We start from the raw sequence: 23890 nt of genomic DNA on the forward strand, positions 1-23890 counted from the left end.
TTTCAGATAAATATTTGTAATATCTCTGTGTGTCTGCAGATGCATGTGGTTCACTATGTTGTTGTTGTTTGTTTTTGTACTTGTATAGCGCACAGCTATCCGCAGTGGGTTTCCCGGAGCTTGTACGAAAACCGCAAGGGAACCCTTTCTGGCTTTCCCAGTGAAGTGTCCACTCCTGGGCACCCCCATGGTGCAGACCAGGCATCCCTCGCGTTGTGGGGGCCGTTGTGGAGACTAAGCAAGCTATTGCCCAGAGTTGCAGCGTGGGACCCATGATCAGGATAGGCACTGAGGCGAGAATATCCGGTATGGGGAATTGTTGAGCCCGAGACCCGCCAGGGCAGGAATCGAACCCTGGTCCCTGGCCAGAGCTCTGCATCGAGGTCTGCCTGCTCTAACCATTGAGCCACACTTCTCAACTATGGTTGTATCATGCCGATAATGTTTGAGTGCATTCATGGAAAGCAAGCAGATCATTTCCACAAATCTCTGCGGCTGCATCTCCTACTAACAGAGTACAAACTCCCTAATTGACCCCTGCAAGTTCCAAAGACTTGTGAGAGCCCTTTCAGGCAAGAGGATGTGGCCAGGGGCATCATTGTCAGACCAAATCTCAGTTCCAGCCAGCCAGTGCTCTTCCACTGTTTTCTAAGCATTAGTGGCAGGGCTCAAGTCCTAAAAAAAGAAGCGGGGGGACTCTCGAATTTAGGTGGTGGCACAGGAAGTGACATCACAGCAGGAAGTGACATCACAACAGGAAGTGACATCACAACAGGAAGTGATATCACATCAGGAAGTGACATCACATGTGAGGCAGATCTATCATTTGCACATATTGCAAGATTTAACAATTGAAGCTGCTGAGTACTTAAGCCTGTGACTTAAGGTCCCTGTGTGGGGGAATTAAACAGCCCAAATATGGATGAAGTTTGGCATACAACTACATTAGTCAAGCCATTAAGTGCTGTAAGTGAGGCATACTAAAACATGACACCATGAACAAAAGCAGAGTTTGTGCTTTGAAAATAACACAAAGAAAACCACATGCTAGAAACCACAGTAGTGATTATCAAAACTATAAAATGTATTATGCTACCTAGAACACCACATTTAAATAGGCTTCCGACACAACTCCAGCAATGCGCCACTTTTTGCACTGACAGATATGTCAGTTATACTGACATATCTGTACTTCCTTGCAACATGATGCGTCATATGACGCATCATTGGTGTCGCAAGGAGGGTGCACTGAAAAGTGGTGCATCGCTGCTTTCACGCAGCGATGCGCCACTTCTCGTATTTAAGGCCCAAAGTGATTTGCCCAGAATCACAGGATGTTGAACTAATGCCGTGACTCCAACATAGTTCCCGAGTTCCAAAGTTGGAATCTCTGGTCAAGGTAGTCTCACAGCTAGGCCTGTGCACACACACCAGTGCCCCCCCTCCTCCCACACACCTTACACTCAGTGCAGAAAGACACAACCTAAGATGACAACACCTGGCCCCTAGAAAAGCCCTTGAATACTCTCTCCCTCCCTGTCCACGAATGCCTGAGTATGATGTGATGGCCCAGTGGGGGAAAGGCCAGGGGAAAGAGTGCTTTTGGGCTGGGTCGAACCCAAGGTGGTGATGTGAAAATGACCCTACGCCAGAGCAGTAACTGGTCCCCAGGCAGGCCGCTTCCCACTCGCCTCCACCCCAGCCCACTATAGCCTCAGGGATATGGCCTAGCAGAAGTGGAAGGAAGCAAAGAACAAAGCTTCTGGGCCGGCCTCTGATGTGAGGGGTGGAGGGGGCAATGACGGCTGAGGTGAAGATGGGCCGTCGGCCATTATCACCTGACACTGAACCCCCCAGTGAGGCTGCTTTACTCTTTGAGTCCCGTCTCTGTTTGACAGCCCAGCAGGGGAGAAGGAACACTACTTTGTCTGTGCAGCCCTCCCCGAAGGGCTAAGCTGAGGTCACTACGGCAAGCCTTGTGACACAAGTCCCTGCCCTGACACGCCGCAGCTGCCTTACAATACCACAGCCTGGCTGGGGCGCTGCCGAAGATAGCAAGGTTCTGTGAGCCAGGTGACACAGGGCTTAAAAAACAGCCCACGGGTGTGGAGCCGCGTGTGGAGTGAACGCGTGGCCGTCAACGCAGCTGCGGCGAGTGGTCTCATAACTCCTGGAGGAACTCGGACCCCAGGAGCCATTCTCATACTCCAGACAACCTTTTTTTTCTCTCAGAGTTTTATATAGCGAACTTGACCCGAATCGGGTATCAGAGTGCCTTACATAGCACCAGTTACGTTACATGAGGACACACATTAATTTTTGTTAGGCACGGAGAGATTAAGTGATTTGCCCAGAATCACAAGATGTTGAGCGTTGTTGCCGAGACTCGAACCCAGATCCCCAGGTCTGACATTGAGCGCCCTAGCCGTTAGGCTATGAAGAGGGGGTCTACATCAGGGCTCGAGTCGGGGTACCACGCGGGTTGACGGCGTCCCCCCACTTATTTTCCAGGGGGGACTCAGTCCCTCCTGCTTTTCAAAACGCCCTCCACCCTCCGCTGGATTTGGTCCTTCAAAATGCGATAAAGAGCGCACAGCGCGCACGACCAAACCAGCCTTGGATTGCTTGCTGATCACCACGCCCCTACGGGCAGAGACAATGATGTGCTCGGGAGTCAGCGGCGGGTGAGCCCCCACTCCAGACTGCGGAAGCAGAAAGCACAGAGGCTGCGCCGCTTTCAGCTTAAGGCAGAGGTCTTCAAACTGGGGGGCGGGCCCCCCTAGGGGGCATTTAAGTGATCCCAGGGGGGCGCCAGGCTCTGGCCAGAAGAAATAATATGCTTTGTTTTCAGCCTAAAAAATGAGCAGCAGTAAGCACGTCTGTAATGGGCCATCATTAACATCCTTTGCCATGTAAATCCCGGCTGGGAGAAGGTGTCAAAAGGAAGGGACTTCACATTTTCTCCAAGACCCACACTACTGTTTCAAATACCCACACTGTGGATGCTTTGCACATTAGCAAGGCCTGCCTCACCGGAATAGTATGTTTGGAAATCCTGTATTTGTTTGCATTTTTAAAACAGTGACAGAACTTAGCTACAATGTTTAAATAGGTCTAGACATATTTAAAAATGGCCAGTTGAATAGAATAATTGTGAAATATTTTGAGGGGGGGCCCGGCGAATTGTTTTTCTACACTGGGGGGGGGCGCGGAATTAAAAAGTTTGAAGACCACTGGCTTAAGGGGATTGATTTCACGCTCAGTGAACAAGCATTCCGCAGCTGAACAAACGTGAGGGAAAACAGTGATCTGGCTCAAAGTCAAAGGCCATATAATCACCTCGTAATGCGAGCCGCAGGGGGGATCACCGGCAGCAATGATTCCCCAGGTTTGACCCCCCCACAATGCTCCCAGTCTGATGCATGGGCCTCACATCTTTCTCATTTGCTAGAACATTGAGGTGTCTATGAATTGGAAATCGGACTAATTGTTTTGAATGGGAACTTGTTTTTTCTAAAGGTAAAACTTTTTTTTTTTTTGGTAACTGTTTAACCCGTAGAAGGGGTTACTGCTCTGATCAGGCGTGCAACACCCATTGGACTCACCGGGCTTCAGCCCCCCAACCCCCTCCCGCCCTCCACCGTCGTGTGTGGTAGCGTGCCGGGATGAGACGGATCCCGGGACCACACAGAGCCGCACCCGAACGTTTCACAGGTCTTTGGAAGACGATTTAAATGTTAATTAGGCCTTGCAGTTGTTTCACCCCCTTCTAAGAGCCCCTGCAGCTCCACCCTGTCTACTGATTAAAGGTTCAGCCCCCCCCCCGAAATTTTTTCTTAGCCTCCCCTGAAATTCGGCTCTAGTTGCGCCTCTGGCTCTGATCACAATACCTTAAAATTGGGACAGTCTGTACCTTCAATCTTTCTGTCTACATGGATCCAATCATTTACTAGTCCATTCTACCAAAGATACATCCTTTATGCACGTCCAAGGCATAATCAAGGCACTTCCGTTTCACTGCAAAGAAAGGTAAGTAGAACTCTCTACGCATCAGCACAGATACAGATGCCAATGGACTTATCTTACTGCCACCAACACCAAGCAAACCGCTTTGACATAGGCAGTAAGCACTCGCTCCAAGAGAAGAACCACCCTTAAGTTCCCAAAAGTCTGGGCAAAGCAGATGACATACAAAAACATCAGCACACAGCTAGTTATAACCATGTACACACAGAAAGATTGAAGTTACAGACTGTCCCAATTTTAAGGTATTGTGATCAGAGCAGTAACCCCTTCTACGGGTTAAACAGTTACCAAAAAAAAAAGTTTTACCTTTAGAAAAAACGGCATGTTTGCAATTAAAATAAAAAGAAATAAAAAGAAAAGCATTGCACCACTTTTCCAAGGCCAGGCTTATTAGCTTTGTCAGTGCTCTTTAATTTACTTTATTTTTTTAGTAACATCTGTGTCTTCTTACAGTTATTCAAATCCAATAAAAGATTTTCCTGACACCAAAAAGAAACATATTTTCCTATGATCCGCATTTAAACTGAAAAAGGTTTTGATGCCTATTCTTTTTTTTTATTTCAAAGATCTTTAAAATTTGTATAAGTAAGATAAAACAAAAATATATAAAGGGGTAAGCACTCTGCCTGTCTCATACATAATGAAACAAACTACAGATGCAAAGATCTGACCAGCAAAAATATGAGCATTCAGGGACGGTAGGGAACAAGAATTCAAATATCACTCACTACAAGACAAGTGTCTTTTAGTGGACCTTGCTCAGCAGAGGAAACAGAAAGCGGAAGAAAAAAAACCTGAGAAATAAGGTGAAAGAATAATTAGAAAGAGGAGCCGCATTACAAACCGGGTTAGAAGGAGTGCGGTCATGTTGCAGGGTCGGCGAGCGATTATGGGGGTTCTATGCCTGTTCTAATCAACAAGCTTAAAGTAACGCAGATGCCGCTTTTTGTCCTCAACATATCTGTCTCGATTCCAAATTTCTAAATACTTTATTCAACATTGTTTACGAATCAAGGAGCAGAAAATCGCCTTGAACTAACTCTCAAATTTCGGACATGTTTAGCACCTCTCCCCAGATAAAAAAAAGTCCACTAGCTTCTTAAACCCTGCTTTCACCCACTTTTGGACAATATTAGGAGTCAGATTAGTGCCAGACTCCGTAACTAGTTCTGACATGGATGTTACTGCGTTAATATGGGGAATGGCATATCCCCTATGGAGAGCCAAATGCTCCTGAAGGAACCACTTCAGACTCTTGTAACAGAATTTTTTGGGTGACTTTGCTGATTTTAACACATCACGTAAATCATATTTTTTTAAATGAGTGGAATAAAATAATTCTTAAAAATACCATTGTGAAGCTTTACATTAAACCTGGACATATACTGTGCAAAAAAGGCGATTTAGTAATCCTTAAGATTGGAAAGCGCCAACCCCTTCACCCCTTCATATAAAGTGCTCAGTGCTGCTCTGACTATTTTGTTTGCCAGATAAATGATGTAAATATAGATTCCACTTTCTAAAAAATGATGTGGTTAAAACACACGGAATAGCCGAAAAGAGAAAATTTACAGAGAGATAATCGACATTTTAATCAAGGAAACCCTCCCAGGATAGTCAGAGGAAGATAATTCCGGCATGAAATTAGGTCTTGTATTTTGAAAAGCAACTGGGAAAATTAAGATCATATAAATCCTCAATCCGCGATGAGTACCTGATGCCCAAATATCTTTTTGGCTGCCAGTTGATGCACAAGGCTATATCTGGATGTAGCATATCTGAGTTACACCCACATAATATTATTTGAGTTTACTTCCTGTTGATTTTATAGCCTTTCAATTTCTACTACTGTGCCAACATTTTGAACACATTCTCCTGGATACCCTTACTACTGTCAAGAAGTAGCATAATATAGTTGGCATACAGCTTTATCTTCCCCATCTGTGGCATCGGAGGGAGGATATAGCCATTCTCCCTAATCGATATTGTCAATGGCTCAATAAAAAAGGCAAATAAAATAGGGGATAAGGGACAACCCTACCGTGTTCAAAGCAATACGTGTGTCTTCCCCGCCTCTGTAGCATTTATAATATTATTGGCTTCTGCATTACGATATATCCTACAAATAAACCCTGTGGTCTGGGCAGGAATCCCAAATCTAGACAGAATATAAAACAAAATTTCCCAGACCACGAAGTCAAATGCTTTCTCTGCATCTAACAGAAGTACTATGGCTGGTGTATCCTTGACAGAAAAACAATCAAATGCTTTGGCAAGATAATATGTGTTTGTGCCTAATCGATGCCCAGCAATAAAACCATTCTGATCTGAATGAATCAACTTTGATGCGATTAGGTTGAATCTATTGGCAATAATTATGTGATTATTAAAAAAATCAATGTTTAATAATGTAATTGGACGATACGAGTTTGGGTCTTCACCATCTTTCCCCTTTAAAAAAAACATTCCCCTTATAAAATGAGGCCGGAATAGGGCCCCTCACTAACACTGTGTTGCCGACAAGTAAAAAGTAATTGACTAAAAGATCTAGAAAAGATTTTTAAAACTCTGCCAAAAAAGCATCCAGCCCACAGGCTTTACAATTTGGGAGATTCTTGATTACCTCAACTAATTCTTCTTTGGAGAAAGGTCAAGTAAAATTGTCCCTCTCTTCCACGGATAGCATGGGAATATTGCGATCCTCTAATAACTTTCCAAGGGATTCTTTATCTACCAGTTGGTTTTGGGTATAGATCCGCTTATAATGATCCAACATAATTTAACCCATTTTCTCTGGATCCTTGCACCTAATTCCGGAGGTCCGATATTTCAGTGCGTCTATCCTATTGTTGGCAGATTGTTTACGCGCCTGCCAAGCTAAAAACCTCCCAGTAAAATTACTCTCCTCATAAACGTTTTGCATGTACGCGATTTGAGACCTCACATTTTGTATTATACGCCTCACTTAATGCCAGTTTAGCCTTATCCAGTGCTCTTTTATTGGGCTTAGATGAGTTTGTGATTTCTTGTATTGATGTGAAATTTAAACAACTTAATAGTTGGCTGTTGTTAGTGTTGACGTAATTGCCACATATTTGACTAAATATATCAGTCTTAACTTAAGCAGTGGAATATGCCTATTCATTTTATTTTTGCATTCGTTGACATTACCTTGGCTTGTATCTTATTGACCAACTTCGACTGATGAAAATGTAAATAATCCTATAAATAATTTCATCAGGAGTGATATTTGTATTGTTTACCCATCTACTACAGGAAGATAGTGTTGCTCTGTTGTGGTTTCATTCTCACTACCTTTGGTGTCATTAAGGTCAAAGGGTATGTGATGTCTGTCACTTCCACTACCTCTGGAATTTTAGTGAATCGACGCCCATGAGGTAGGGTGAGACATCTTGACACGTCATCAAAATACACCATTAATCAAGGTTTTAAATTGTGCCTAAAAAGTTTTTATCACTTTTGGTACATGCCCCTGTATTACACTCTATAAGAATAGTCACCCACTTCAATTTACATCTACAGAATTCATGTCACAGCATCTGGAAAAATGACTATGCCTAATAGCACGCACCCAAAATATCATAGCCATAATATCAATACCACAATATCATGAAGGTAAGCACATGTAGGTATGTATCGCTGTACTATTCATGACTCCAACTACCTATCTTGAAGATACACACTTCAAGGTACGTAGAAGGATACATATATTCAAGGAATTACTTATGGAGTTAATGACTCTATAGTACATTTTCATGCTACAATATATTTTTTATGACAATATTTTCGTACTCTATTTTCTGACCTACAGCCATGCCTAATTCCCCAAAACAGTGCAGCACAGATAAAATGCATACAAGCTTTCACTTAAATAGTACAGTGAAATAACACATTCTAATAATATACTGCAATTTAGATTACAATTAAAAGTCAATGGTGTGGTTCACAATAGTAGTGGCTACATAAGGGGGTGGCTCCTCCAGATAATTACTGACCAGGAAGAAATTAGGCCGCTAGCCCTATCCGTCCACCCGAAGGTCAATAACTATGACAGAGTGCTATTTACCTGGGATAACATTTCCTAAATGAAGGTCTTAAAATGGTAAGTTGTTTAATGGAAATCAGTACTATCCACTGCTTGTTGATAGGCAGAGTTATTGCTCTATTCTAAAAAATCGTTCCAAACCTTTATGAACTGTTCATAGAGCTGCTTGATTGTTTTCAGTCTCTGACCCTGGACTATTCTTGCCTGTTGGAAAAGCTTTTGCTGTTGGCGGAACATGTTCTAAATCACAAAAAGAAGCAATCAGTTATCCTCACAAATACAAAGTGAACAAGAATAACATTTACAGTAAAACAACATCGCATTCTTTTATCCATCTCAAGAATATTCTAATAATGCTATTTCAGGTACTTTTATAGCATCGAGCTAGCTTCAGTGAGCAACAAACTGACTAACAAAAAGAGCACTCCTCAGGTTAAAAGATTATCTTTGCATGACAGTACATTGAGGTTGTGAGGGAACATGGGTACAAGAACCCCTGGGTACACAGGTATATCTTATTAACATACAATCAAAGAGTGAATAAAATGAGAGAGAAAAGAGTACAGCATTACGGGGGGGGGGGGGTAGTTACGGTGTATGAATCACAAATTATAGTTAAGGGCTATTCAGGCCCAGATGTTGGGTGGAGATGTTGCTGAAAAAAGTCAGAGTCCAGTTTCTTAAAGGACGTAAAGGAGGGCTGGATTGAATCAGAGTATCAGGCAAAAATTGTCCTTCAGTCTGTACGATACATGGGAAACACATTTCTTTGGGTTTAATCACTGCACAGTACAATACATTTGCACTCTGCACATCTTATTTGAAAGTTTTGTCTGCATCTTTGCAGAGTATTACAACAGATACTCACTGAAACAGAGAACTTGACATCCTGTTCACAAGACATCAGAATCCAAGAACACACACTACGATGCATCTGCTCCTTCTTGACTGGAAGGACCCAGTCAGCCTGGCACCATACAAACAACTTGGACGCCCACCACCTCATCTGCGGACTACTATCCTTCTTGAGCCTGACCCTCTTCAAGGCATGCATGATCCCTATACCCAGCATCATCTGCTCGCAGAACATTAATGTCCTCTCCTACGCAGACAACATACAACTCATTCTCTCCCTCACAGACAAGTTGCCCCAGTCTTCGGATCAAGTTCAGTGCCTGCGTGACTGAAATCACCCACTGGATGAAGACCAACTGTCTAAAACTGAACACTGACAAGACCAAAATTGTGATCTCCAGGAAGAGTATATCAACTTGGGAATGCCCCTGATGGCCAACAGAGCTAGGAGCAATACCCACCCCTCAACCCCCACAACCCACGCCAACACCTTACATACTGTTGCATAGGCTGGAGTTGGAATAGTAAATTATACATTCCTAATGTTACAGCGCCATCTACTGCAAGTCGATGTAATGACTTGCGTAGTGATGACATCGCATTGTAACAATGCAGTCATTGTAACGACCGCGTTGTTACCTACTGCGTTTTAAAGGCAAGCGTTGTAATGTGCATTATTCGTCCAGCATACCTCAACAATCTCATCTGCTTTCACAATCCCTTCAGACATCTACGCTCATCCAGACTCCAACTTACATGAAACATAAGCTTACAGAAAAACAAGTCCGGCAGTCAAGCCTTCTCCTACATTGCTTCTAAAGCATGGAACGACCTGCCAGCATGCAGAAAAGCCTCCTCCTCTCTTCTTGAATTCCACAAGAAGCTGAAGACCTGCCTTTTTTTGCGAGCAGTCCCACTAGGCCCCAGGTTTGGCCAGGCTCACACCTGTTAAACGCCAGGATACCCTCTTGGCTGATAGTGTGATGTACTAATCTGTATAACAGAACTGCAGAAATGCTACACAGATCAGGATTCCTGCTGTAAGAGTATAACCAAAGTCGCAGCATGTGGACAACAAGAATCTGACCAGACCAATCCAGGGACAGCAGACACAAGTGTACTCCTGTAATTTATATTGATGTACTGTGTAAACAAAAGACTTTAACTACTATTTTGTGTTGCCCTTGTTCTGTGGAAATAGCACTGTACGTTTTTGTAAAAACATTGGCTGTGTTGCTGGCACTGGCTACAAGCAAAAGCTTATCAAACTTTAAATACGATGAAGCATAGAGGTGTGGATGGTAGATAAAGGAATATGGGTAAAATGAAGAAATACTCGTGAGTCTGTTGGCCCAACTGGTACAGCACAAGCTCTGTGACGGAGGAACAAAAAGAAGGAACAAGTTCAGACAAGCAAATGTGTGTTGCAAATGGACAGCAAAGTAATTTTCATCACTAGATTAGGCTATTGGTGCATGCAAGATGGACGCAACAGTTGGTTAGAGGTGCTAAAGGCGTACAAGTGGCCTGCTTGAAAGTCCAGCTCAGCACATTAAGGATGACATGCAATCTAGTGGTGCAAAGAAACTTCTTTATGAGTTTTAGAACTGCACAAGAAATTATGGGCTGTCAGGGGTAAAAAAAGAACTTACTCTTCAGGTAACTGGAATGCTGTGTGGCACTGTACAAATAACACATATAAGCTCTGAGCACTGGAGAGCTTTGCATTTTGCAAATGAAGGTTTTCAATTGTACGAGAATGAAGAAACATTACTTGAAGGAAACAGAAGCGCATGGTGTAGATGTAAACAGGTTCATGGATTGCAGTCATTGGAAGAGGAGGAGAAACAAGAAATTAAACATTAGAAGAAACGAGGGCTCAACCGGAAGTGAGAACAAAAATAAGTTACTGACCTATAACAACAGTTCTCCAACTTTGGGTAAATAGATTCCAATTGTATTCATGCCCCGTCAACAAGCTTGGAGTCCCACTGTAACAAGTCAATAGCAGTACGCAGATTTTTTTTTTTAGAAACAACATTAAGCTGCACATGGATGTAGATGTGTCTGCAGCAAGCTCTGCCCATTGAATGCATAGCATGCCACAGCTGCTCTAAAAGTCACCATATGCCGCTCACTCTCATTTCCACCCTTTTGGCACTCTCTCTCCTCGCTCTTTTCTCCTCTTTTTCTTTTACACTTGCAATATTTACCAATTTCAATAATTCCCCCTACTTAGCTTTGCTTTGGTACTCTCAGCTTCCCCCTCAGCACTACTACTGTTTTCATTGTTATTATTACTATTATTATTATTACTAATATTCTTACCATTGTCATGTTCAATGTCATTATTATAATTGCCGTTGGCGGGTGCTGTATCCTTTATTCCCCTTCCCTTCCTCCTCCACCTCTCCCATATCTCTCCACCCTCTGGCGCACCTATACTCACATTCATACCTGCACAAACATTACCGCTCTGCCACATGACCACAGGGCTCGACTGACGTACTGTCAAACTCCAAAGGCCTCATTTTTTGGTCTCGCCTGAGACAGCGCATGCACGGACTCTTCGAGACATTAAGTAAGTGGCTTTTAAAAGGGCCACCAGAGGCTTTTGCTTGCCTCCAGCTTGCGTTCACAAGCGCATGCACGTGCACAGCTGCCATCTGTGTTTTTATTGCTGTAATCAGGCTCCTCTGCTCGCACTCCCCCCACCTCCCCCTCCCTCTTCGTCAGTGTCATTTGTGTGTTCTATGGCTGTGAATGCACCTCTGCTTGCACTCCCCCCTCCTCCCCCTCCCTCTTCGCCAGTTTCATTTGCATCTTCCATGCCCTGCAGGGCCAAGGAAGCTAACAGACAGCCCGTCTGAAGAGAAGCGCCCCGACTGTGACACTTCAGTCCGGAATGCGCCATTTACAGGTTTCTGGAGCCGTCCTTTAGGTCTGTTCTGTTGAAAACCTGTAATTGTGCTGTTATGATCGCGCTACCCGGGGCTGGCCTGTGAAATGTATAAAAACGTGCATCCCAGACCCCGAGGCATGCACTCTGATTAACAACTTGATTCTCTTGCTTGCTATGTCGGTCACCTGTCAAGAAATGCACAGTGCACAGGGGCGCCTGTTTATTTTATAAAGCAGTAATTTTTGCCTTTTTTGTTTGTGTAAAGACATGATTGGATAGAGGCCACTAAAAGTTTTCCTTATTACTGTGCTATCGCCAGCATGTATGGAATTGTCTATGACGTCACTTGTAGCCTCCGAAGGGGAAACGTCCATGTAATTGACAGCACCTCACTGCAGTCATGGTATGTGCGGCCTTTCTAATCCTTTTCCTTCAGTTGCGCAGGGCCAGAGGAGTCATGTGTGAGCCAATGCGCTTCCCTCATTCAGCCCTCCCGCACCCTTCCCCATTGTACTTTACCGGGTTTCACTAGAGCTGGGCATGCTATGGACGGCTCGAGCCAAATGCCAGGCTTTGCATCCGCTCCAGGCCGCCTTGGAACCTCAAGCCTAAAACTAGCAGAGTCTTCATATGGTTTCTGCTGCCCTTCCTCCCACATTCACCATTTTGAGAAAGTGGTCTTATTTCAAATTGCTTTAACATGTAATACGTCTTTTTATTTAACCTAGTATACCGAAGTGGTGCCTCAAAAAAATAAAAATAAAGATTGTCTGAACCTTTGATGGAAAACAGGAGAGAGAGAAAACAATACCCTTCTAGTGCACTTACTTGCGCAACCAGGAAATTCTGCATGAATCCCGGCTTCCCTGGATGATCAAAGTTTTTGATCCAAGTCAGTTGCCTCATTACACTGGGCCTCCTTTTCCTTTGGCATTGCCAATAGGTCTCGCCTTTGGGACATTATAAGTGTTTAAGCATGCAACAGTTAATGTTGTTGCACCAAGGATATTGTACTGCATTACTAAATACTTATACAGTCCCAAAAGCGACTCCTATTGGCTATGCCAATGCTTGTTTGTCCTTGCTCCTTCCCCAGGTCGTGCCGATGCTTTCCCCTGCTCCCCATGCCCTTCCTGAATGGACCTTTCAGTTTGCCCCTCAAGAGGGAACGAGATACTAACCAGGCGCTGAATATATTTTTCTACAAAAACTTTGAAGGGTCAAGGGGGGAGGGAGGGGGCGGGGTGTGAGCTGAGGTAGGGTGCTATTTCCCATACAGTCCGGTAGTGGAGGAGGCACGAAGGAGAATTCGTGCAGACATGCACATACATCCTGCCCCCCCTGGTTCTTCCCCCTATCCTCCATTTCCCTCGATATCACCCTCACTTATAGTTTGCAGTGGATTATTGTCCTCAGTAGGATTATTGTGTCAAAAATTTGTGGAGACACATCACACGTCGGTATTGCATATATATATATGTAACCCAGAACGATGTATGTACAATCCTACTTTATTTTCTATGTTAAATTGTTTGAATACGCAATAAAAAAATACAACACAAAAAAAAGAAACAACATTAAAACCATCCACATAAGTAGCCCATTCACCTCATTGACAAAAACTTAATGTCAATCGCTTCTGTAGTTCTAGAACTAGTGTGAAATGATTCAACAGTATACCCACATGATCGAAGAGGAGCGAGCACTATGATAGGATACCAACACCAGAGAAATATAATTAAAGGGAAGTACATTTTTTCTTCTCCAAAATTTGATATTTCACATGTTTGAATCAGAATAGCAAGCAGTAGTAAAAAACACTGAAATTCATCAGTTACAGTTTAGTGAGCCAATTATAACTTGCACCTACATCATGCACTCCTTATGACCCCACATATTACTTCACTCATGAAATGCTAAGTGACATCAATGATGTCATCACTGAATACATCCTCCAGTCATTGTGACATTATCCTATAGGAATTGTGGACTTTAAGTAATTCAACAAGCAACACCTGTGCTCCATTTTCTATCACCAATCATATGATAATGAACATAAACTTTGTCCGCTTGTCAAACAGTGAGCATATTGGTCAAGTAACCCGCATTTGGTGGGTGTTACTCTCAATTTACTGGCATTCACCCACCCAATAATTAAAATGCTTCCATTGACTTCACACTCCAATAAGTTAAATGGAGTTGCCCTCTTTTTAAACTTGAACAACTACCAAAAAGATTTTGCATTCTATTCACCTTAACATTATCCCCCTCTTACAGACTTCACATGACCGGCAATTTTATGTCAAGAAGTTGACAGGTATGCATTTGCCACTGATAAGATTCCTACTGCCAGGCCCCATGGATAACCCTCCATAGTGTGGTAAAATACACTACACACATTCATGAGATGAGCACAATGGCAAACAACCTTAGAGCCACAATTACAAACGAATGGGAGTTAAACCACCTCCAATTGTATCACCCCTACATTCTACATTATTCAATAATCTGTATTGCCTCAAAATCTTCTGCGAAGTTCTTGAAATAAACACGACCATGCGCAATATAAAAATCAACTTGAAAAACCATACTTGCCTCCAGGGCTTATTCTATTCCATTCTATACACCCATATGTGCACACAAGGTACTTCTATGCTGGATGCGACAACATGCCATTTACTAATAACCTTCTTTTTTTAAATGATGTAAGGGTAAATATAGTAAAGTGAATGGCAGTATCATGGATGATGTCACCAATGATGTAATTTGAGATGTCATCAGTGATGTCATTTAACATGCCATGAGTGATATAATGTGTGAGGCTATAAGCAGTGCATGACGGTGGAGCAAGATATAGTTAGTTCACTAAACTATAGCTGGCAAATTTTAACGCAATGTGTCCTCAGGCCAGTTTTTTGCACTTTTAGCTTCACCCCCCTCCTTTCCAGGCGCACGTGGCGGTCGAGGCGGATCTTGCTGCCCCATGGCCGCTCACCACTGCTCTGTTTGCCCCAGCCAAAGTCCCACGTACTGAAATAGACACAGTTGAGATCTTGTGATGGGCCTGGGAGGGACTCTGACGTTTTTCCGGTGCCCCCTTGCTTTCGGCAAATTTTATGCCGATAGTTCGGCACCCGGATTTTCCTCCTCTCCAACCATCCGGCATGGCTAAACATGCCACCCGCCTGGGGCTGAATACGGTCGAAGATCTCTATCCGGGGAGTACGTTTTATTCCCTGGCTGAGGATTCTGGCCCCATGGACACACTGCTTTTATATCAGCTATGGGCCATCTGCAGGGAGCTGCACCCTGCGTTCCCTCTGCCTCCTACCTCAATGACCGCTCTTGAGTTCCTGTATTTGTTTTCCTCCACTCGAAGTTGGTAACCAAACTATACGCCCTCACGCTGCGGCCACCTCCATCTCTACTGATTGCGCTGGTGTAGCATGGGGTGAGGACCTTGGCATAGATATCTATCAAGCTGATTGGTTATGCTGTTGTAAGCATAGTAAGAGATTATCTCCTATCGCCTGCGCCTTATCCATTTCAAATACTTGCATAGGCTTTACCGCACCCCTGTTCAATTGCACAAGATGGGACTTATCCCCAGTGACAGATGCCTATGCTGTTCAGCTCCTGGGGCGGATTTCGCTACCCCCCGTCCCTTCTCCTTCTCAGCAGGGCCCGCCCCTCCACCCGAGACTTGTGCGCCTCATACCAATGACTGTCTATTGTCCAAACGTGCCTGTATAACATTTGCTATGCTGTTGTTTTCTGATGTTTTGAGCTATTGGTCCCCTTTGCCATTTTCAATTGTGCTCATGTGCATGGTGCTTTGATTCATTGCAAGAATGTAATTTGTCTATGCAACTTTGTCAATAAAGGGTTTTGGAAAAAAAAACTAAAGCTGGCAAATTTTAGTGGTTGTTTTGTATTTTAAACATTAGTTCTTACTTCATTTAAAGCACCAACTATAACCTCACGTTAACCCCTTTTTTCCATTCGTTAGATCTGGGGGTCTCTAGTTGGCAGAGGTAGGTTCCAATGTCCAAATAGGGACCGTTGCTTCTAGTCAGGGTAAGGGGGATACACTCTTTAGATAACCCCTGCTCACCAAGTTAAATTTGAAAGAACAAGGAAGGAGCGTACTAAACTTATGTGCACAAAACCAAATGTATTTAACAAAAAGTCACAATGATTCATATTCCATAGAAACGTCTTCTCAGTTTTTCATTGATTTCTTTAATTCTTTTCGACAGATTTTCATAATTCACATTACAATTTCGACAGCCGACGCGTTTCGTCCTTAGGGATATTTGTAATGTAAGATATTCATTTTATGTTTTTAATGGGTACGGTCAAGTAATAGAGGTGTCTTTTCTCCCCGTTGACAGATTATACATCCACACAGATTTTGGGTCGCCTTCTGAAACTGAACTAAAGAAGTATTATTGAATAGATTAGAATTCTGAAAGGTGAGCAATAAAGCCATGTTTAGCTTGCTTAAACCTGTTAATTGGCACGGGAATGATGCTTAGTTGATGATTATGATCATGTGTGTTTAAATCGTTTTAAGACTTCTATAGTGTTGGAGGGGGCGCTAGAGGGCGCACTGCGGAATGGCCGCACTGTCGTGAGGCTCCCGCTGCCCGGAGCTATTATCCGACCAGGTATCCTGATTACCATCTCTGCGCCCTGAACTGACCCCACGGATCGGTTGGGATATCGACTGTCCACCCGTGGTCCAACTCCTGAGTCATTCGAAGGTTGCTGGCCGTAGTTACGAGGATCCCAAGTTTCTCCGACTCGCGCTCTGGAAGTCTGATGCCCTCTTGCCCGGCATCACTGCTCATGCCAGTCCGGGGCTCTGCACGTGGGGTGTAGGCCTAGCTCCGCCCTTCTCCGCCAGGCCCGTTCGCTGGTCGGGCCAGACGCTTGGCTCGTCCTTGTTGTCGGACCTATCTCTCGGATATCCCATCTGCCTGCCCAGATACCATTGCTTACGGAGGCGCAACGGATCTTCTTTTTGGATTCTGGGGGTTTTGTCCCTTGGGCTGGAAGCGAAGACGGCCATTTCTCGTCGTTGGGAGTGGCGGGGCGTGTTGGCCTGCTCGTGCCCCCACGATTCGAGCTGCTTTCTACCTGGCCGGGTCCCTTGTCCGACCTCTATCCTGACTCCTATTTGCATCGGTCCCCCGCTGCACCACCGTTATGGGGAAGCCTGACACTAAACAGTCCAAATTGTCCTTTGACTCTGGAGGGGCTAGGCGTGGGACGCGTTTGCTCCAGGAAGCTGGGACTTCGCGGCCCCCCCCCCCGAATGTCGCTGAGAGTGTCCCGCACCCACCACCACCGGACTTTGCCCAAATGATGCAGGAGATGAGGCAGGGGTTCGCCACTATAGTGGACAAAGTGGACAAAATATCGTCGCGCATGGATGCGGTCGTCCAGAAATTGGACGTGCATGAGGAGCGCTTGACGGCGGCGGAACAGCGCATTTCGGACCATGATGACACGGCGGCCACCCATACCACCCAACTGGCGAGAATGGACAACATCTTGCGTGTCATTGCTGCTAAAAACGAAGAGTTGGAAGCGAGGAGTAGGCGCAACAACGTGCGAATTGTAGGTGTCCCGGAGTCCACGAATGTGGGCAAAATGGAGACTTATGTGGAGAGGCTACTGATGGGCGCCATTGGGACGGAAGTCTTCTCGTCCCAGTTCATCGTTGAGAGAGCGCATCGGACGTTGGGGCCTCGCCCGGCCCCTGGGGCTGCACCGCGTCCCATCATTGCGCGCCTTTTGAATTATCGTGATAGGGACGCTGCTCTTCAGGCGGCCCGCACTAACAGGGCTCTCTCCTTCGAAGGGGTGTCTTTTACCATGTACCCCGACTTTACGCCGATGGTGCAGGACCAGCGTCGGAAGTTCTTGGGGGTGAAAAGGAAGCTTCGGGACCTTCAAGTGGACTACGCCTTGCTTTATCCGGCTAAACTTAGAGTGACGCATCAGGCTAAACAACATTTCTTCACCAACCCACAGCATGCTGAGGACTTTGCGAAGCGCCTCCAGCGCGAGCGAGCTGCTGCGGATCGGGGTGACGATCGAGATCCGGAGGGTGAACAGTCGGCGGCTGAGGAGGAGGTCGCCTGATACTGGTGACTTTGGACTTTGTCTATCTTCTGCCTGTTTTTTCTGGAGTACTGTGGACATGTATCTTTTGTATTGAGGACTGCTGCCTTCCTTCTCCGTATTTACGGCCTAGCTATCGTCCGTTGTTGGGTTGGTTGCTGATGCGTAGGTCATTTCTGTATTGTGTTGAATGAGTGCGTTCTTGTTATTTATTTTTGTGGGGTCGGTGTGACACCGCAGGATGGTGATATTTGGTGTTGCGCTCTGGGCACCCACCCCCCCGCGCTGTGCCTGGGGCCGCCTGATACTTGTTGGCGCGGACACTGGCGTGGCGTGAGGGAGTGGCGTCGTGCACCTCTGGAAGGTTCCCCGGAGGGTGTGCCCCATGGTTACCTTTGTTTTGGATTCTAGTCCTCTGTTGGTTGAATGGTTGTGAGTTGGGGGACGGGGGGGGGGGGGGGGTATGCGTGGCCTGATGGTTGGGGTGGTGTCAGGTGGGTGGATGGGGTGGGAATGAAGCTGTCCATGTCGGGACTTTTGGTTTGCTATCGGAACCGTTGCTGTTGTTTGAGTGCACGGAAATGTTGTGGCGCCCGCTATCCAGGCTGCTCCACTTTTCTATCCGGCGGGATTGGCCCTGGGGTCCGTGCTCCCGTCCATTTTGGGCCCGAGTGCAGCGGCCGCCATTTTGGGCTGCCACGTGACGGGGCGCACTCTGCTAGCGTAGCATGTGTGCGAGTTGTGGGCCGCGTGCGGCGCGCGTTATGTCCTGAGTGCTTGATGCATGGATGGATTGGTTGGGGGGGAGTTGTTGTGTTTTTGTTTGGATGGTTTGGAGATGACTGGGAAATGTGTGGAGTGTATGTGGGGGTCTGTCCGTGCCCTGAGGCGTGGACCTATCGCTGGCTGTTACTGGTAGTTGGATGCCCTGTATTTGTCTGTTGGGTCCTATGGGGCCCTGAATCTGTGTGATGTCGACTGCTGTTGTAGACCACATCTCGATTTTGTCCTGGAATGTACGGGGCCTTAATGATGCCAGGAAGTGTCGTAGTGTGATCCAGTATCTGGACAGGCATGCTATTCATGTTGCTTTTCTCCAGGAGACGCATCTGCGCCCCGCTCCCTCCCCCACTTTTGGTGGGAGGTGGGCTGCGGCCAGGGGGTTTGCTTCCTATTCTTCTTATGCTCGTGGGGTTGTCATCCTTGTAAAAAGATCGCTTGCATTTCAGGAACTTGGATCTGTGGGGGACCCTGAGGGGCGCTATGTGCTGCTGTGGGGACGACTTGGGCAGAACACTGTACTGTTTGTTAATTGCTATGCTCCTAATGTCGATACGCCAATCTTCTTTGTCACCCTGTGGGGTCATGTACTTGCTGTGGATGCTACTCACATTGTGTGGGGGGGTGACTTTAATCTTGCATTTCAGGCCCAGTTGGACAGATCGGAGGGCAGTCCTCAGTACAATGTACAAGCTAGAGAAGTGTTGCGGGGGATAGTGGAAGAGGCTGGGATGGTTGATAGTTGGAGGTACACCCACCCTGCCACCAAGGAGGGCACTCATTACACCACACATGCTCGCTCATGGGCGCGACTGGACTATGTGTTCCTCTCTAGAGGGTTGATGGCTGGCCTACGGGAGGCTACACATCTGGCTCGGACGTATTCTGATCACTGTCCGGTGAAGGTTGTTTTATCCGTCCCCGGGCTGCATAGGCCGCGCCCCCCTTGGCGTTTGTTTCCGACTGCTTTGCTTGACCCAGTGTTCAAGGAGGAACTCGGTGTGGAGGTGGAGGCGTTCTTCCCTAGAAACAAGGGCTCTGTGGACAGCATTGAGGTCATTTGGGAGGCATTCAAGGTTACGATCCGGGGTGTCACTATTTCTAAAAGTTGTGGAGTACTCCGTCTGATTGTTCGGGCCCTCGAGAGCTTGGAGGCTGATTTGCGAGACTTGGAGCGCAGGATGCAGGTTGACTCGGACCCTGCGCTTCTGGCACAGTTCCGCGCTAAACTTTCCGAGTATGAGGAGGAGGCTGCTCGAGAGGCTAAGCATAGGGGGAAATATTGGACGTCGAGGCGATACTGCGAGGGGGAGCGACCCGGTAAGGTCCTCGCTGCCCTTACTAGGCATCCTAGGCATGGGTCGGACGTGTTGGAATTGGTGTCTCTGGACGGCACTCGCTGTCGAGACACTTCGGAGATTCAGCGCACTTTTATTGATCACTATGCACACCTTTACACGACACAGCAGACGGGAGAGACTCGCTACGGCGGCTTCCTCGATGAGTTGGCGCTTTGTTGGTTATCGGATGGTCATCGTGAGTTCTTAGGCAGGCCCCTAGAGGTGGAGGAGGTCAGGAATGCCATCATGTCTCTCTCTAATGGGAAGGCCGCCGGGCTGGATGGCCTTCCTGCTGAATTTTATAAGTGTTATGTGGACACCATGGCCCCTGTGCTCCGTGAGGTGTTTGAGGAGTCTCTGGAGGAGGGACGTCTACCGGGCTCCATGCGGGAGGTCGCCATCACGTCGCTGCTCAAGCCGGGTAAGGATCCGTTGGATGTGGGCTCCTACAGGCCCCTCTCATTGCTCAACTGCGATGTTAAAATTCTTGCGAAGGTCCTGGCGGTGAGACTAGCCGAACTCATGCCCGTTATCGTGTTGCCTGACCAGTCGGGATTTGTGCCCGGCCGTGCTACATCTCGCAATCTTCGCACTTTGTTTTCGCTTGTGTCGACCATTGATCCCACTGTCCCGGTTGCCGCCATCTTTCTTGATGCCACCAAGGCGTTTGACTCTGTTGAGTGGGGCTACCTTATTGATGTTCTTTGTCGGATGGGTTTCCCCAGGATTTTCATCTCTTGGGTTAAGCTTTTATATACTGATCCGATGGCGAGGGTAGTAGTGAATGGAGTGCTATCCCCCTCGTTCCCTCTCACGAGAGGGACCCGACAGGGTTGCCCCCTCTCACCCCTCTTGTTTGCTATCGCCATTGAGCCGCTGGCCTGCAGGATTCGTCAGTTTCATCAGCAGAGCGCCTTTAATTGTCTTCAGCGACAGGTCGGCATTTCTTTATACGCCGACGATGTCACACTCTATGTTAAGGACCCTGAGAACAACCTTAACTCGCTCCTGCGGGAGCTGGTCGCTTTTGGAGGTGTTTCCGGGGTTCACATCAACTGGCGGAAATCTCAATTTTTCCCCCTCACTGCTGCGGTGGCCAGGTTTCCCCTTGACTACCCTCTGGAGTGGTGTGACTCGGAGTTGCGATACCTCGGTGTTGTCATATCCTTGAATAGGGAAGACGTGGTTCGGCTTAACTATGGTGTGGCCATTACTAAATTGGCGGATGATGTCACCAGGTGGATGTCTTTGCCTCTCTCCATGGCCGGTAGGGCGTCTCTTATCAAGATGGTAGTTCTGCCCCGCTTTCTTTATCTCTTTCAAAACCTCCCATATCATCCTGGAGCTTATTTCTTTCGGAGACTTCGCTCCGAGCTCCTGCGGTTGTTCTGGGGGGGCAAGCAGCCACGGGTGGCCTGGGCCACCCTAACGTTGCCTTATGCTGATGGCGGTTTCGACGTCCCTGATTTTGAACTTTATTATCTCAGCGCTCAGGCGCATTATGCTTATCACTGGATGCGCCCCACGCCGTTCATGCCCCAGATCGCTGCTGAGCATTGGGTCGCCCACCCGCTCCCACTTGAAGGGATGGTTTTGGGCAAGGTGTCAGATGTGGAAACTCCTCGCACGACGGTAACGTGCACGGTGGATGCTTGGAGGCGAGTGGCTCATTTGCTAGGCGTTTCCTTGCTCTACTCGCCAGCCTTGCCTCTGTCGTATCATCCGGATTTGTCGCTGTTGTTGGAAACGGGGTTTCAGCGAATGTGCAAGCGGCTGGGTGTCCTCACGTGGGGCGACTTGTTTCATGACGGTGCCTTCCGTACGCAGGCTCATTTCTTCGGTGCGGCTGCTTGCTCCCCTCTAGACCTGTTCTACGTTGTCCGCCTGCGGCAGGGCATGCGTGCTCTGCTACCAGACTACCCTTCGGAGCCTGGGGTTACCCTCCCCCTCCACGTGCTGCTGGTTTCAGATGGGCGACACCTGGTGTCGAAATTATACGGGGCTATCCGCCGACAGCGATCGGTCCCGGCCAATCGGGTGCGCGAGCAGTGGGTTGCTGAATTGGGTGCTCCTATTACAGACGAGCAGTGGAAATATTGCTGCGGGCTCACGGCCAATGTTTCTTCTAGTTGTCGCCTTAAAATCATCCATTACAAGTTTGTTCAGAGGTTCTACTACACTCCGGCGAGGAAACTACGGTTCCATTTAGCGGAGGATGACAGGTGTGCTAGGTGTCGGGCGGAAGGCGCTGACTTTTTGCATTTGGCTTGGAGCTGTGCGGGGGTATTGGATTATTGGACTCAGGTGCATGAAGCTCTGCAGGTTATGGCGGAGGATGGGGTGGCGTTAGACCCCTTGGTGATGTTACTTGGCTTCTCTAAGGACGTACCTGCCCTCACCGTAGATTTGTTGATGTGGCCCTGCTGCTGGCTAGGCGTAGGGTTGCTTGCTGCTGGGGTCGTGGTAGGGTGCCGCGCTTTCAGGACTGGGTGACTGACCTCATATACTGTCAGGATCAATATAATATCTATTCTGACTTGATGCCTGTTCGATGCAGACCAAAGGACTTTTGGAGTCCGCTCCAAGTGTATCTCCTAACCAGGGCTGTGCGGGACTCTGACTCTGAACCTGGGGACCGAGAGGGGATAGGTTGATGACAACATAATAGGCTGGGATTTTACACAACGCCTACTTTTCTTCCGGTATCGGGAGAGGGGCTGACTGTCTCCTTTTCCTGTGCACTATTGGGGGGGTGTAGTCTCCCTTGCGACTGGTGTATTACTGGTAATTCGGAGTGTATCCCGGTGCAGCACCTTTATTTCCTGTGTTCCTCCTATTTGAGTCCCCCCTGTCTCATGTGCTCTCAGCTACGGTACTGTGTTCACACTGCATTGTCTTATTGGCTCGCCTGCCCATGCTGGATCATTGTATTCTAGCCACTACTGTACATTTCGCTATTGCTCCCTGTATTGACTTATGCCCTGCCCTGTACTTCCTTGTATCTCATTGATTTTTTTTTTCTTTTATTTTTATTATTTTTCTTGGCTCTGACGTACCATTGTAATGGCCATATGTGACTGTCTGGTTTGTATGTACAATTCCCTTGAACCTGGTTGTCTCCAAATAAAGGTTTAAAAAAAAAAAAAAAAAAGACTTCTATAGTGTTCACCAGGTATACTGCGGTGGATAATTGTTATTTCAGAGTGTTTGGTCAAACACGATAACAGAGGATGTGATCACGTTGCGATAAGCTGTAGATGACACAAGTTATTCATCTATATAGCCAGAGTAAAAATGGCATTTGTATGTTTTCTTTTCACAAACAAGAACTATCGTTTGATTATTGTCTGTATATGTTTTCTCGCAGCCTGAGGACGTCCCATCAAGGGACGAAACGCGTCGGCTGTCGAAATTGTACTGTGAATTATGAAAATCTGTCGAAAAGAATTAAAGAAATCAATGAAAAACTGAGAAGACGTCTCTATGGAATATGAATCATTGTGACTTTTTGTTAAATACATTTGGTTTTGTGCACATATGATTAGTACGCTCCTTCCTTGTTCTTTCAAATTTAACTTGGTTGTGGGGAGGCTGGCGGTACCTCTGAAGGGGGTTCAGCGTAATCATTAGACATCATTTTGCAAAATTACCCTGCAGTGTGACCAATTTAACAACCCCAAATCGACTAATTCGTATTAGTAGTCTAACCCCTGCTCACCCCCTTGGTAGCTTGGCACGAGCAGACAGGCTTATCAAAGGCAATGTGTAAAGTATTAGTACACTCACAGT

General features: G+C 46.5%; 1 protein-coding gene across 1 annotated transcript in view; it reads right to left on the minus strand.

Annotated features, from left to right (window-relative positions):
• SYCP3 (synaptonemal complex protein 3) overlaps positions 1–23890 on the minus strand; it is a 1370872-nt gene that overhangs the window by 96189 nt on the left and 1250793 nt on the right. Inside the window, exon 9 of the mRNA XM_086919156.1 lies at positions 8234–8332. Coding sequence (XP_086775282.1) covers positions 8234–8332 — 99 coding nt within the window. The remainder of the gene's footprint in view (positions 1–8233; positions 8333–23890) is intronic.

This window comes from Lissotriton vulgaris, chromosome 1_1 (genome assembly GCF_964263255.1).
Source record: "Lissotriton vulgaris chromosome 1_1, aLisVul1.2, whole genome shotgun sequence".
NCBI classification, from domain to species: domain Eukaryota; kingdom Metazoa; phylum Chordata; class Amphibia; order Caudata; family Salamandridae; genus Lissotriton; species Lissotriton vulgaris.